The sequence below is a fragment of the Lytechinus variegatus genome, chromosome 3 (assembly GCF_018143015.1).
Source record: "Lytechinus variegatus isolate NC3 chromosome 3, Lvar_3.0, whole genome shotgun sequence".
NCBI lineage: Eukaryota > Metazoa > Echinodermata > Echinoidea > Temnopleuroida > Toxopneustidae > Lytechinus > Lytechinus variegatus.
In genome coordinates, this window is record NC_054742.1 from 12,591,887 (window position 1) to 12,609,301 (window position 17,415).

General features: G+C 34.5%; 1 protein-coding gene and 1 long non-coding RNA gene across 2 annotated transcripts; one reads left to right on the top strand and one right to left on the bottom strand.

Moving 5' to 3' along the window:
• Positions 1–946: 946 nt before the first annotated feature.
• LOC121410243 lies at positions 947–1,911 on the top strand. Its single transcript, XR_005969300.1, has 2 exons — positions 947–1,580; positions 1,616–1,911. It is a non-coding gene; the product is annotated as an uncharacterized LOC121410243 (long non-coding RNA).
• A 650-nt stretch (positions 1,912–2,561) lies between these two features.
• LOC121410244 lies at positions 2,562–16,746 on the bottom strand. Its single transcript, XM_041602184.1, has 5 exons — positions 16,045–16,746; positions 10,810–10,854; positions 8,682–8,740; positions 7,845–7,931; positions 2,562–3,561 (listed from the first exon to the last, which is right to left on the bottom strand). Exons 1-5 carry the CDS (start codon positions 16,223–16,225, stop codon positions 3,541–3,543), a joined length of 393 nt encoding a protein of 130 aa, XP_041458118.1. The 5' UTR covers positions 16,226–16,746; the 3' UTR covers positions 2,562–3,540.
• Positions 16,747–17,415: the final 669 nt, after the last annotated feature.

A 17,415-nucleotide genomic window follows, 5' to 3' on the forward strand; every position in this document is an offset into this window, starting at 1 on the left:
CCACCTATACTATTTTGCGGTTGGGTCTGTGGGTCGTCGAAGAAATATCATGTTATCGAGTGCATGTATAAAATATTCTTTAGAGAGGTTAAGGTTTGATCACTTGTTGATTTTCTAATAACAAAAAAAGGAAACTTTAGTTTCCTCCTATACTAATAACAACTAATTTCATGTACCCCAAACAAAACAAACAAACACCCACACGCACACTCACATGTAAATGCCTATTTGTCGGAACCTGATTTACGATTGTACCGATCAACTACTACTATAGAACCAACGTCAATATCATGTTTGTCCAAAATGTTTACTATACGATGTTAACTCATGTTTTCTCTGCCCTTCAGTGTACTTCTCTTAGTTTACGAAAGGCGTGGTCACACCGCCCGAGCGTTGTTGGAGCGGTCGTGGAGCGGTAGGGAGAGGGAGTCGAATTTCGCTCACAAAATTGGGTAAAAAATCGGAAAAAAAATAAAAACAATCGAAATCGAAAATGGTGAACGCTAGCGAGCGGTGATGATTTTTTTTCTCTTCGCTCCACGACCGCTTCAACAACGCTCGGGCGGTGTGACCAGGCCTTAAGGTCATTGTGCAAATCTCCTGCAGAAAAAATTGTGCCATTGATGGATTTCCTATATAGTTGAGTTTGATCGGATCAATCGTAACTGGGCCTAGATATCAGGGATGACATGAAACTATAAGATTAATTCTATAAGAAAAAGGTGCATAAAGCATTATTCCGCCTCTTGGTTTTAGCCACTTATATTTTGTCTGGAACCAAATATTTAGCCCATTAATACCTTAACAGATAGTAAACCGAAAGTTACTCTTTACGTTTACTATTACACGTGTATATTCGAATATTATGAAAACGTTTCTAAGTCACAGATACTGCAAGACATCTGAAGAAAAAAATATGGATCAAATGGTAGGAGCCAAACCGTAATTATTTACATCATCCTTGCTTTATGAAACAAGTTTATTTTTGTAGTTACTTCTCACAACAATTTTATTGTCTTTGTAAGTTTGGTTAGATTAAGACAGCTTTTACAAGCTTTTTGAGATGATTAGAATGTAGAGATATTATTTAAAACCCGTTTTCGATGCATGATTTATAAAAGATAACATTGCAATTAATTTTACGATGTAAAATAAAAATCATCAATGTTTTCAAATAATGCAATCATGTGCTGTTCGAAGTTTTCGCTGGGCATTGTTTGTTTGACAAGACTCTGTCATCTATAGCTGTATTGAATTTTGAAACAGTTTAGATATTGTAATTTTCCTTGTATATATAAGTCCTAAATTATGCAGAGGAAGACAAAAACAATAAAATAAAACAAATTAATGAAATGAGATTGTTTTATTTTATTCAATACCATAGGGCTACCTATTTACTTATTTCAACTAATGCAAACAGAATCATGAACAACAAGAACAACAAAATCGATTGTTGGCTTCGATTTTTGAAGAGATTTGTGAAAATAAATTATTTCGTTAAATGGTACACTTCAATATACTTTAACATGAAAATCTAATATATTACTACTGTTAAAAGATGATATTTATAACTTTTGCAGGTGTAATTAAAAGATGATATTTATAACTTTTGCAGGTGTAATATTTGCATTTTTGGGTTAATGTTCATTTCCACTGAGTACCAAAGCAAACAGAAGGCAATTCAACACCTGCTTCTTATATTTTACATAATTTAAAATGATAATTGCTCGTATACTATCCCTAGTGGACATAAAGCATGAAATAGAGTTTGATTAATCACCATATTGTTCTGCAAGAGGCAAGAAGTATTCAAATATGCACCAATATCATATTATCCGATTTCAATCATTATAATTTAACAATTGAATCCTCAACATCAACAATTTTCGATGAAAATTAAAATTATGATTGGGGTATTTTCAAAAAGACCCCGATATGTTATCCATCAATAGCAAATACTATATAGTTATTATTCCCCCTGCATAGTCAAATTGCAGTACTTGAGTAAATGATGAAAAAACAAATTATCATTATCATCGTTATTTATTTATTATTAATGAAGAAGGGACTGTATCTGCTGCCGATAACAGCGCAAACGTTTTCTGCAACGTTCAGAATCTATTGAAAATGTCCATCAGATTAGAATGTACAGACCAAAGGTTATTGTCGAAAGTAAGTACGTTGTCTTAAGATTCGGACCAGACACAAACTGCAAATATGTCGTTTATCCCGAGTCCAGGATGGTGTTTCATGAAAGTTGTCAGCACTGACTAAATTGTCGGGGCTGACAATTTCAGTGAAATCCTTGGTTTTGATTGCTTTTACTATGGTAACTGTCAGAGAAAGCCAACTTGTCAGTGCTGACAACTTTCATGAAACGCTCCCCAGGACAACATTGATGGTTTGATTCCCAATTTTTGATTGACAAAGGCTGTGTCATGAAGGGCTTTCGACAAAAGATTATTTGCGTTCTAAAAAGCGTCTGCAAAGAGATTGCTAAATATTGCCCTATTAAAAAATAGTTGTTGGCATTATATTGTACGATTTTTTTATGCTCCCTGATCAAAATTTAGGACAGTAACACCTTTAGGCTATCCGAGCACATAACTCCAATTCTGCGTTCTCTTCATTGGCTCCCCATACATCACCGTATCTCTTTCAAAGTTCTTCTTCTCTCCAACAAAATTATCAATTGCCTATACCCAAAATATCTTACAGATCTCATTTCCCTACGCTCTAGTACCTCCTCAAGACCTCTCCGTTCATCGTCTACAACGAGCCTCTACAAAGTATGGTGACTGCGCTTTTTCTTCTATTGTCCCTTAAATTTCCTTTTAGAATAATGTGAATCCATTCAAGGCTCTCCCTAAAAACTACTTGTTTAATAGATGGTTGTGGGTCAGTGAGTTGGAAGTGCACACCAGTTATGATTATTAGTATTAGTTGCATTAGCTGTGACATTTCTCCTTCGAAGTATTTTCTTTCTTTTCTTTTGATCCCAAGTGTAAACCATAGACAGACCACAGTGCACTTAGAACACCCATAGTTTGCGCCTTATTCAATGTCACGTATTCTTAAACATTGTTCAACTAGTGTTACAACGTTTGATAATTTTAAAAACCCAAATTGCTTAATGTTGATAGGCTTTCTAAAGTAGACATATGCTTCAAAATGTAGATTGTATATCTTTCCATGATGAGATACAATAAAGAAAGTTAAGCAATGATGTCCAAAGTTGGTTTGATTAATGTTAATATCTTCAAGGTCGAAGTATTACATAATACTCAAAAGTGTGATTTCATCGAAAATGTTACAAAATCTCTTTGTATAAAAGCTATACATCTAGAAATAATAACATTAAGAAAGAACGATCAACGCTGTATTCTTTTATCATAAGTTGCGCTGATGAAGAAGTGACTATTTGAAGGTCTACCCTGGAGTATTCATAGAGTTATTTTAGCGATCAAAATGTGTCTTGGAATGATGATGGTCCGTCGATAGGACAAACTGTCTATCATGACACCAAACACCAAAAGCCTGTCATTCAGCTTCCAGGAAAGCCTGTGAAGATTACATCAAAAGAAAGAGAAAGGTAAGAAGAATCGATAAAAATGAGTAATATAGATTTATTTCAGTTTCATTTGTTTATCTATTTAACCAAGAAGCCTACCTCGACCAATAAAGTGTTGAATTTAAGTTTACCATTGTCATTTCACTTTGATGGTCGAAAAATATAAAATCATGAAACCAATACAAAGTTATTTACTTTTGTAATTGAAATCAATCCCTGCATGTTATTTTGTTAATGAAGTTAATTCGATTGATTAATTTCTTAAACTTGCAAATTTAATTTCAAAAGCATTTTCTTCTCCCCTATTATGTCATTTTAATTTTTTTTGCCAAATTCAAACTGTTTAAACATAAATTGATTTGATAAAAACATCAGATATAATAACACATTCAAACAGTGCATCCCATACAAAACAAGTGGAACGCGTCTGGCAGTCTCGCCTGCATTACGCAATTCGATATAACAGCAGTGCTTCCTTTGAAACAGCTAATGAATAATTATTCACAAAAGAAAACACCAATATGATAATAAAATATTATGTCCATTGACCAAAATGAGATCATTTGACCAAAGACATGTGCAAAACAATCATTCATACTTGTTTACCCTTATGTTGATGTTTCATGAGCTTGATCCATAAACTTCATTAGTAATGAGGCCAATTCAACACATACTCCCAACACGGCCAGAGTACATTGCCGGTTTAATGACCTTTGATCTTGGCCATGTTCCTGAAATGCACACATATACATGGCTGATCTTATGTCCAAGTTTCATGAAGTAGCTCCATAGACTTTTAAAATTATTCCCCAAATACCCCCGACATTATCAAAGATTGTGAACAATAAACGGCCTTTGACCTTGGTAATGTGAACTGAAACTAGCACAGGATGTTCAAAGATACTTGATTGCTCTTACACCCAAGTTTCATGAACCAGATCCATAAAATTTCAAAGTTGTGATGACAATTTTTAAACTACCTCCGATATGGCCAAAATTCATTGACCCTAAGTAAACAAAAACTAAACTGAAAATTATCGATGATTTATCATAACATATACAATCACAATTACATTAGAAGAATGACCTATCATTGTGAAGGTCTCTTCTTTTGTTTAGTATATGGGCGATTCCAAGCAAATGCGAACATTTTCCATAAATATAAAGGGTGATCATAATTAGCCTCAAGTTTGTTTCCTTTGTTTCGGGACTAAACATATTTGATTTTACTTAATTTTGATTGAACAGAAAACTATTGTTTGTTTTGTAAAATTTTCAGTTGGAAATCTGAAGGTCGTCATTTTACATGAAATTAGAATAAAATTTTCAAACATAAGATGTGGAAAGGTTTTAAAAAAATGTCAAATTTGTAGTGCCCGACAAAGTGTTATGCGACTGACCGGGGTATTTGTATTTACAAAATATATATATATGTGTGTGTATATTCCAGCCATGGTGTAATATCCTTCAGCAGACGTAAATGGGTACCCGGCATTAATTCCTTGAGTGGACTGAGCGCTAAAAGGCAGCTCGAGCTAAATTCGGGGTAATAATAATAATAAGTAATGCGCCTCGGAATAGATTATTTATCGATAAATGGCGCTATATAAATGGCTACTATTAATACTATTATAATTATTATTATTATACACACACAACACACACGCACACACACCCGAGTTAAAACAATGGAAAGTGGTACTAGTAAATTGCTATTTGCTCGAGCAAGTTTGTAACTTAGATATCCATCTTTCATCTTTTATTTGAGACCATGTGCATAAAATATAATGGTTAAAGCCCGATAGTCCGCGGTCCGATACTCTGCGATTCGTTAGTCCGCGGGTCCGATAGTCCTCGGTGTGTGTAAAATTATGATCAGGATATGGTGATATCAAAATTTTATGTCATCGGGAGGTAAAAAGGTCAAATGATACGAGTCTATGGGGTTCTATAACGATAACCCAAAGGAAAATCGCCCCTGACAACTACACTTCAAGGAAAATATTATCTCCATATTTTCATCGAAGGGGAATGTTCCCTCCCCCCCCGGAAGATTTACCCTCTTTACGTCAATTACCTCTAGTACGAAGCCTTTAAAATGCCATCGACTTGACGACATCAAGAGATACGTTATCTTGCCGAGCCGACTTTTGAAAAATTGCATGTTGATATGGCGAGAGTATTATCTTGCCAAGTCCACTTATAAAAAGTTATATGTCAACATGGCGAGATATTTTCATCTTGCTAAGTGGACTTATAACAAGTTATATGTCAGTATGGCGAGAAATCTTGATTCTCGCCGAGACTTAACAGTTTATATCTCGCCATGTCGACATATCGACTTGGCAAGATAGAATAGGACTATCGGACCCGCGGACTAACGGACCCATGGACTATCGGGATGTCGCCAATATAATTGACGTATGGTCGATAAAAAGTTGCATAAAAACATGATTAATTTCTAGCTAATAGACGAATCATTAAAAAAAGTATTTTCATCAAAGCGGCAATGTACTACCGGTATATTCGCGGTCAGTGTGATATTGTGGTTAGCTTGAATGGTAATCATGTTTGAATTCCTTATTTAAAATTGCTTGAAATTATTTTTGATTAAAAAAGGCAGGGGCAGCAGAATGTTGGGAGGGGGTGACCCACTTAAAATAAAAACAACCTTCTGAGCAAAAAAATGCTTTCTCCCCTACACATGGAAAACATGATATGCCCCTTGTCTGTTTGGCACTGCCCCTTCAAACATATTCCGCGTCCCCTGTGAAATACCCTGTGAAATGTAAAGACGAGTGAAACGAGAGAAGTTGATATAAAGATTATTAAATTGTAACATTGAATTCCCATAATTATAGACTCTATAGCCCGCAACAAAAAGGGCTTTAATCCTTCACCTGAACAAGATTCACCGTTAGCACGGTTAGCCTATTGTCTGCTGCTTTGTTGGAAAAACGAAATGCTTCCTTTTCTTCGAATTGGTAGAAATTAAGCATGTTTTAATGCGACTTTTTCTTGACCATGCCTATTTCATATTTAACGTATAAGGTTTCAAATGGAAGAGGAAAAAATATGGATATTCAAGTTATAAATCTGTTTGCCGAATAGATATAATAGCAGTATATAGAAGCCAGAAAAACTCACTCAAAATCGTAAATAAACTTTGGTTACACAAGCTTCCATTTTTCTAATTCAGTCGAGCGTGCATTATGAACGTTGAGATTAACCCAAGATGAAAGAAGAGAAGTAAATCTTTCAATTCATGTACATTTTCATGAAGCAAATTTATCATCATGATAGGTAAAATGACACAGAATCACGGTTTCCTTTTCTGGGAGTACGCACTGTATATATACATGTATATACATGTATATATACATACATACATACACGCGTACGTACACACATACATACATACATACATACGTACATACATACATAATATAGTACTAATTATAACTTCTTTTCTTTTTCATCGAATGTCAAATGCTAGTTTGCGTTGTGTCTAATGTGGTTGAATGAGAAAAATTCAAAATCTTTTTCTATAAGGAATAATTGTTTTGTAACCTTGATGCTTTTGTTGATCATGCATTCCCAGAATATGTGAGTCCAATATTCTATAAGAGTTAACATTTTAAAGAAGAATAGATCTATGCGTCATCTTATTATTCAAATGAGCAGTATATTTAGAAAAGATAACGTCAGACCGCTTTGTCAATAATTTTTTTAAAATATCAAAGTTCACGCGAATTTATGAACTTTGTCTTCTCTTTTTTTATCATTGTCTATTTTCTGCAGATCATCATTCCATTTTTTTACCTATAAAGTACTCGCTTTCTTATTGAATCAATTTGATTTCATATACGTCAGGATTCCCTAAAATGAGGTGTATAAGCTTTGAATGATTTCCTATACATGTGGCTTAATGTTTTCATTCGTGGCATCTAGGTCTGCATAGCGTAATTAGTCGTTTGTCTGAAGTATTATAAAAAGTATACAGCAAAACATTTAGGCCTGCATCAGGTCAGATCTAATTTATATATATATTTTTAAATCAGAGTCATTTAAGACTTTATTTGTATTTTTCATTACAATTCTTCATGTCCTAATCAACCATTGGTTCTTTCCTCTCCCCCTCCCCCTCTCTCTCCCCCTCTCTCTCTCCTTCACACTCTCTCCCTCTCCACATACATACACACCCTTACATACACCCACTCCCACACACACCCTGTCTGTCACTCCTTCTTTCTTTCCTTATCGTTATTCTTACCTGAATAATTCGATCTTTGCCTTCTTCTGACAGCAATTCAAAGAAGGAATCTAGGAGGCATGTTTGGCTGCTCACTACAGGAATATACTAAAATACAAGAATAAAGATAAAAAATAATAATAAAAAGGTGTTTCGATATCTTGAAAAACATTGTCGATGGGTTCTCTTTTCCCGATTTTCTTCGTCAGTATTCTTCAGAGTTTTTATTTAATCAGACCATGAAAACGTGTGGTAAAAAATCGTTCTTCAAGTCACTTTGATAATTTACTAAATTTACTTACTCACTATGACCCGCACGTCTCTCCTCCCGATATTACCCATGCTGATTGGGGGAGTGCAGCTGGACCACTTCGTCGGGGTTTCCACCTATACCAATAGTACAGTGGGTTCATAGCGTGCAAACGTGGTTACCCAAATAAAAACGCTTGATTTCAAGTTTCTTGCAAATTCCATCTATGTTAGATGTGAAATGAGTAGGCTTACATAATAGTAAGTCTTCAATTCCCTCCTAGCCATCCTAGAGCCTCGATTCCCGGCAAAGATATTTTCGGCCTCGCAGGGAGGATAGCTATGAAAAACTTTGATTTTAGTTACGACTTAAATGTTTCTCTTTCATAACAACTTAAATCCTTTTCTAATCAAAATATGAACATAAGTATTTGTATGGAAGTACAAAGTTTATTTGTGTCTACTAGATTTTTGCTGACATGACTTAAAAGGAAATAATGGCTATATTTCTTTTAACGTTACTTTCCCTATGTCGAATATATTATGGTGTTTATATTCCAAGAACAATGACGGCGTCTTAGTTCCACAAATCAATATATTCATATTTACATTATCTTTTGACACTGCTTCATGATCTTCTGGTTCCAGACTGAAGGATCGCTTTCCCACTAGCAGAAAATGAAAGAAAGAAAATGCAATTAATACTTGTCATTATTACTGAATTCGTCAAAAAAATTGAGATTCACGTCTTTAATCCTAATGCGATTCGTATCAACAATTATGGAAGCATCAAACGGAAAGGATATGAATCCATACACTACTCCTTGTTGCCAAGGTTACAATCTGTAAAATTATTTTGTTACTAGCTATCGTATGCTCTAAAATCTGTTCATAATGTCATGGTAACTACGTTGTGATTGCATGTTGGATTATTACAGTATATGAAATTATTTACTAACATAGCTTTTTAAAAAGAAATTTTGATGCTTTAAAATTGTACAAACAAGATATGTTATGTGAACTTCGTAAAAACTTTAGTGTGATATAAGTGGGAATTATTTCAAAATTGTACACATCGAAGCCAAAATTTTGATATTCTAATCTTGGTCGGTTAGCATAGCAGCCATTTCGTTTTCATACACTGTGGTAAACGGGTCAGATTTGATCCGGAAATTACTCTGCCATTCCCATACTCCGCGCACAAAATGACCCACAATAAACCCCAGTCTGACTATTTATTTTGTGGGTCAGATCTTGCCCCCTTTTTGGTGGAATTACTCCGGTCATCTTTTTTTTAACCCAGAATGGAGTGTGGCCGAGCGAATTGCAATGATGAGACAAGCAATCATTTCCGAGGCAATTCGAATCTCTCCTGAACTTATGTTTAAAATGTGATTTTACTTACATTATATTCCATATCAGAAAAACCTGGTTATCGAAATCAAAGGGAGGACATTTCTTTAGATATAACACATATCGACTGAATTGATATGGTTGAAATCAGGAATACAAGCCAAAGCGCTTCGTGTTTTGATTTCAGAGTTGTTTGTGTTTATTTCCAATAAAAACGCACATGGATATAAATTAGAATAATATTTTGAACGTTCAATGCACTTACGGGTAAGATAAAAATAATGATAGAATTATGAATGATAATAATGATAACAATAATAATAATCACTATTATTATTATTTTCATCATCATTATGATTATTATCATTATTATCATTATAACAAGTGCATAATACAATGTTTCTATAGCACTGCATGCAGTACACCAAAAAAACGAATTTCAATCTCATATAGTAAATAATGCAATAAATTCAATTTTGTGCATACTTCCGATAACTGATAAATGTTAACTTGAGAGATCATCGAAAAGTAAAAAACTAAAGTGATTTCCTCGACTGGGTATCATGGATAATAATTAACTGCTCCAGGAGGCATTTCTATTTCTACATGCAAGTCTCAGCTATATAGGCATCTGCAAGTATGTATAGGTATGTCAGACCACCCTCCGTGTGTTTCATCAGTGGAATTCAAATTTTAGTCGAAATAAAATGACTGTATCTGCAAATGCTCAGATTATAGCTTATGTGATTGATATTTGAGCATTCACTTGATTCAAACGCAAGGACATAGTTAAAAAAAGATCCTTGAAAATAAAAAGATTAGTCTACATCGATGTTCTTCATCTTGTAAGTAATTCAAAATTGTAGGTATAACCTTCACCCTGCCTAAACTATATCAATGTGAAAACCACTGATATATTCCGTCTCCGACAAGAAGAAACAGAGCTTGACTTCTTATTCTCTATGAGTTGATGTATGGTAAAATTTCGAGGGCGATTTCGATCGCTTTGCTTTTACGTTATCAAGATGAAACTAGCGAAGCGACTCGAACGCGCCTCCGAACTTTTCCGAAAACTGCCGAAAGAAGATTACCTCTGTTGCTGAATGTCATAGAAATCCCATTATCATTAAGAACTCTGGAAAGCTAGGTCTGCATAATTTGAGAAATGTCATAACAAATTCAAATATGTCATATAGTGTGGCACAAATATTCATCATGATTGCACTGCCTGTGAACAAAGTTTTCAATGGTTATATAGGAAATCTATAACTCTCTTTATACATGGTAAAATATTGGCAGGTACAAAAGTAGACATTGATGAAAATTAAATTTCTTAAATTTAATACAGCCGTACAAGATTATTGCTTTGAAATAAGATACTTACAAGCACATGTCCGAATGCAGGAGAGTGTGGCACACGATCTGCATTCTAAAAGTGAAGGTACAAATAAAAATGATTTCAGAATAAGACAGGATTTATGATGCTCTGATTGATTTCCTTCAAAATCCGTTGTCCATCCCACTTCCCTTACCAATTCCCCATGACCCCCCCCCTCTCTCTCTCTCGCACTTTCGCACACACACACACGCACACATACCCTTACATACATTTTCTGTCCCCCTCTTTCTCTCTCTCTCTCCTTTTTCTTCTATTCACCGAGTGTCTCGTTTATAGTTTGTCTTGTCTAAAAAAAAAAGTCATCCGATCACGAATTGCATTGTCAGTTTCATAATCATCACGTCTTCATTTACAGACATAAACATACCCATTCCGAAATAATCACCGTCGATCACCCACAAATCAATGTCTTTTTGAATTGTCAGGCTTTAAATTGTGTATTTTGTTTATAATATCTGTAATAATCTTCCAAAATGGAACACTAAATAATTCAAGACACTATAATGATTCAATTTGTAACTCATTCATGATTCATTGATATCATAACAAAGAGATGATAACAGCCTAATTATGTCATCAAGAATATTAGATCGAAGTTTCATGCATTGAATGATAAGTATATTATTCATCTATTTAGAAGGAATCTTAATTATCCCGTATTGCGGGTCATTGACATCAATGACTTCAATTAAACATACATGCACAGCATAATCAAAATTACTTTCCTTTCGTTGAAATGTTCACATTTCTACTAAATATAAGCAACAAATAAAAACTACTTGTTCACACACATGCAATACAATTGAACCAAGTTACATAAATTTTAAATAGATAACAAACCCTTATGGAAAGATCGCACTATAACCACACTATTCAACACAATGTGTACCACAGTGTGTGACACATATGTGCAATATATGTTTTGGGGACGTGTGGTAACAAAATTTACCACATGGTTTTATCACTATGTGGTTACTATATGATTTGGGGGCGTGTGGCAACCCTGTATTTACCACATGGTTACCATAACCCTGCCTCAATTCATAATCTCAAAAAATAATCTTGTTTCGATGGAACGAGGCGAGTGTCGAACCTCTGCCAGCAAAATAGAATAACCTTAACATTAGCGCATGATCCTACCAATTCCGCCACACCAGTCGAACTGCTTAGTGTGCGGGTTCAAAATTACGCTTTATTTTGTTTCATGCATGGGGTGTAGTCTGACTGAATAAGCCTTATTGAAAACTGAAGAGTCTGCAGAGTCGACTCCAATAGAGGCTTAACCGTTTTGGTTTTAATGCACGAATTAAATATGGCTCGCAAGCATCGGTATATCGCATTAGTTCTGTGCATATCGAGTAAGGCTTATACTTGGAGTCACCTGATTGCTGATTTGGCAAATACACGTTAAAGTTGATGATAATGAGTATTAATTATCATGTTTATCAAACACAATAGTTTTGTGGTGTAAAGAGTTTAATGCTTTTATGCGGTTTTCTTTTATTGCTTTTTAATGCTTGTGTTGCTTGCATAATTTTTTATCAGCATGAACGCATCATGATTTGTCAATACCTCCGATACAAAGGAGGTTTGTTCAAATAAATAAATTTTTAAAAAGTAGACCTGATGATAGTTAACATATTAGAATAAAAGATTATGATAGTAATGACAATGATGTAAACAAAATAACAACAATAATAATAGTCACCATAAAGAAAACGTTTGATGAATATTCTGAAAATGTGATTGCTCGGTAAATTTAATCTGGTCATTCAGATAGAACTAAACATTTACTCGATTTTTAACTTCACTTCATATTAACGTGTTCATTCAAGTTTGCTCCTTGTAGACTGATAAATACATTTTAAAAACTAAGTCACTGATTATAATTTCTATGTTTGCCCTTCTCGTACTCTTATTCTCACTAATTTCAACTGTCAATTTTCTGTGACCCTCCACATATTATGCTAGCCCTTTACCCCTTTTCTACCATTTTTCTAGAAAGACAAATACTTCATTTTCAGTTTGTTAATGTTTGTTTCTCCCTTGTATGTTTTTGTCCTTGTATGTTCTATTTTGTATCCCTTCTTTTTCTAACTTTATTGGGCAGAAACTTCTAAGAACCAACATATCTTTTACGCCCGTCCACACTCGAAGCCTGTTCTATACATCATTTTACTGGATTGTCATTTTCGTTTCTTTGTATTGTTCTTTCTTGCTATATGTAACCTTATATAATGTTATTTTTATCGAGTGAAATCAATAAATAAATTAAATTGAATGCATGACGTCATAGTGATGTGATAAATTAATGAATGATTTGAAACCAAACAGTGTGATAACACCTTTGGATAACACTATGAACACACGCAAGGTTTACACACAGTTCAGCATTACACCGTATAGTAAGTATACGAAGTTTATTTTAGTATGCTAAGTCTGTGGAGATGATTATGTAGTAAATGAACGGTCTAAACTCTCGCAGTGTGACAACACTATGAACACAGGGAGCTTACACATTGTTAAAAATGCACCGTTATGTGTTCAGTATACCAACTATGTGGAAATTATGTGGAAAACACTGAAATTTCAGACAGTGACAATTCACTGTGAACATATGATTTACACATAATTTTCTATACACCACACTGTGGTATATGTGTAACTCTGTGTTTGAAATGCCAACTATATGGGTAATTATGTGATTAACTATGTGATTTGAAGTCGTACACTGTCACAACACTATGACCACATGGTTAACACAAAAATTCCAACGGTCAACTATGTGAACACACTGTGGACTACACAATGAATACATGGTTTACACATAGTTTAATGCATACCACACTGTGGTATATGACTTGACTTGTGTGCCACTCTGTGTTCGGAATGCCAACTATGTGGGTAATTATGTGGTTAACTATATGATCTAAATTCCTGCACTGTGGCAACTTTGTGATCACTCAATTTACACATATGACAACTATACGGAACACACTGTGGCAACACTGCGTTTGTAAATTGTGGCCATAAATGCTACAGCTTTAGAGCAAATAAAATCTGTGGTTTCAACTGGTGTTCATATAGGTGACCACATTCGTCATTTTCCCTGGTGTTATGTTGAAGCCCATTTGCACAAATCCTGTGGATGTTATTTGAACACTGTCTTATGTTATGTTCAACTTAGTAAATTTAACACCTTATGATGTAGTCATTATTTTAGAACACGAAATGCATGGCAGTTTTAACACCCTATTCAAATGTAAAGCTGCACCTAAAGTGTACAAGATATCATTAACCCTTTCTCATTACTTTCAGAAAGGGAGAGGTCTAACTCAGAGGAGTGAATACAAATATCAACATGATTAAGATTAATTTAAAAATGCATTCCTTCTCAACTTATGCAGAAAAAAGAATGGATAATTAGTTTACAGGTCGAGGTACGAGCCCTTTGGACATTTTCCATATAAATTATAATCCATATGTGTAAAAAGAGAGTAGGTAGGAGAGTTAGAATAAGAATAAAAGGGAAATTGCAATGAAGAATGGAGGGGAAGAGGGAGGAAGGAGAAAATTGAGAAGATGAAGTAATGGTTAGAAAATGGAAATAAAACGGAGGAAGGGAAAAGAAACCAAGTAGTGAGGTGAAACAGGATCGAATGGAGACAGAATGGAGTGATGAAGGGAATGAGAGGAGGAGAGAAGGACAGTCAAGTGCTAACACAGAGGGATTCGAGAAATTAGGGCTTCATAATTATGTAACAAGGTGTCGGGCGTCCGTCATGGACTTATATACATGGAGGCCCGAATTCTGAACTCAGGTTGAAATCAAAGCCTGGTTTAATCCCTATCTAGGCCGGGGTATTTTGGGAGTTCATATGGCCGCCCCCCCCCCCCCCTTGAGATCTCGGTCGTTGGCTGCGCGATCGCGCCGAAAATTGGCACGCAGGATGTCTTGGACATAATCTACAAAACTGTGTCATAATTTATTTCATGCAATTTGGTATTAAACGATTATGCTAATATATGCGTAGTCGTTATGCAAATCATACTTTTCCCTCTAACTCCCTAAATAAAGTTCCAAATGTTCCAATTTTTGGTATAAAAACTCTTTGGGTGTTCCTAGCAAGTGTACATGAAAAAAATTGCGACATCAGATCAACTTTTTATGAATTTTGTTGTGTTTTGCAATTTCTTATGTATTTCCTTGTTTTTTTACCTTTTGTTTTTCAATGTTTTTTCAATGAAATTTGTTGGGGACTCTTCTGAAATCATATTAATGGCCTAAAATAAATACATTTAGACCAGCAAAACTAAAAATAATCATACATTTATGATTTTTGGTCGAAAAGACAATTTGCATTGACTTTGTACGTTTTTTGAGCAATTTTTGATCTGACATGCACTTACGTAATGTTGCGTAATTTCGGACCCCCCTTCCCGGCCTGGATAGGGTTAAAGTTGTGGTTTAAGTATGAAGAGCCAATTGGGGCAAAAAACCCTAACAGCCCAATTTATTAACTTATACAACATCCAAAATGTTCATAACTGTCTGGGAATGATAACTGAAGTATTTTTGTTCATTATAAAAACAAAAGGAAACAAAATAATAAACAAAAGAAATATACAATAAAAACAGAATTTTTGGCTCTCCATAATTTTAGCACCGACATAGACCGTGGTCTAAGTTAAACCTGACTTCAGAATACGGACCGGAGGATCCAAACAACTGGTAGATATGCATAGTATGGATGGATGGTAACTCCATTAGCGATTGAAATGATGTTGCTACATGAATACATCCTCAGGTAATATACAAGTATAGGTTGCACTAAAATCCTACATTAGCGAGAGCTCCATTTACATACTAATTTAAATGAGACTTATATGCTACAGGCTAAATATCCAACGGTCTATACTTAGCTTGATCATCAAGGATCACTTTTTATAGTATATATATTTATGAAATATCAGCGAATTATGTTTAATTAGTATTCAAATCCTGGGGTTTACTGGTTACATACCATTTTATCCTGATTTCCATGTTCGTTAACGTATTTAATTGCAACTGTAAATAACCTACAAATACCTTTATAAATTACAATACATTGCCTAACTGGGGTAAAAAAACGGTCAAAAATGATTATAGTCTTTAAATCATTTTGTGCACGAAACGTTGGTTCAGCCAACTGAAGCATCTTGATATTCGAATATACATACCTATTCTGCCTCCTCTCTTATATTGTTGGTTGTATCTTGTCATATCCATGTCATCTAGAATGTTACACCTACATTGGTCTGCAATCAGCATCAATAAAAAGACCACTGTAAGATAAGATTGGTAACTCGTTGATGTCCCTTTCTGAGCCATTACTGTCTTACTTTCAGTCAATTTATGCATAAATTATTGCGAGAAGTGTACTGTTTAGTTGATATTTAATCCAAACTCTGCTGTCCGAAAATATTCTGTTTCAATATGGAGAACAAAATATAAAAGTTAACGATTAGTGTTGACGTGATCCCCAAAAAGTTTCTAATTCATTTGTGCTTGACGCTTCCTTATATCGACATTTCCTCTTCAATGAAAATCGTCTGACAATATAATTACTGGATACTATCTCTTACTTCCACGTAGTGAGTGATGAAAATGACGTACAATCCTGGTTCTGAGATAGATCCAGTGTGGGGTTTTCAACCAAACGAGACTCGATCTGTTTAAATTGACAATACTCATCAACAAAAAATGATAATTATCCTATAGGAAATGAAACTTTGTCTAGCGTGAGTACTAACATCTATCTGATTCGTGGAAAGCTACGCAAGTGTATTCATACATCGTCTACTACATACGGTATTCCGGTACGCCAGATTTAGCACGTCCTCTACCGTCGGCATAACAATGCAAATAACAATTTTTTTGTCTGTCAATGAAATATATATGATGGAGTTCGGCCCATGGTAATGACTGTTAAAATTGATTTTCCCCTTCATTCGACGGCGATTTCTTTCATACGATGAAATTAGCTGTTATCGGACAGCCATTACATTCTGCGCACGACTGGACACATTAAGACTAATTACACGTTTCTGGTTTTCATGTCAGCGGAACCCCGGTAGTCTCTCAATTGTCGTCATCGCTTGAAATGTGTTTCCTCCCAACTTTATCAATCTGTCAATGATCAGATATAAAATATAAAGAGAGTTATGCGATAGAAATTTTGCTTTCTTATAAATGCAAGATTTACCGGATGGAGTGTTTAAGTTTTAAAGACAACAAAAACTTTATAGCCGCCTTTAGCTTTGGTATTATACATGTATACTCCAAAAGCGTATTTTACTATTCCAGGTAATTACTATTATTGTTTATGTAATAGAATAGTTTTTGGTTAGAATGATGAAGCAAAATTGCATTTAGTGCATTTTTTAAACAAGTTTACATGAAAATATTTTTGTTGGAATCCAGAATAAAAATAACTACTCGTTTCTAACTTGTCTTATTTCTAATTTGTCTGACACGAAAAAATGGGCTAATATTTTTTAAGAAAAATAATCTTTGTCGCTTTCTTAATTTACAATCATTAATTTTCTAAA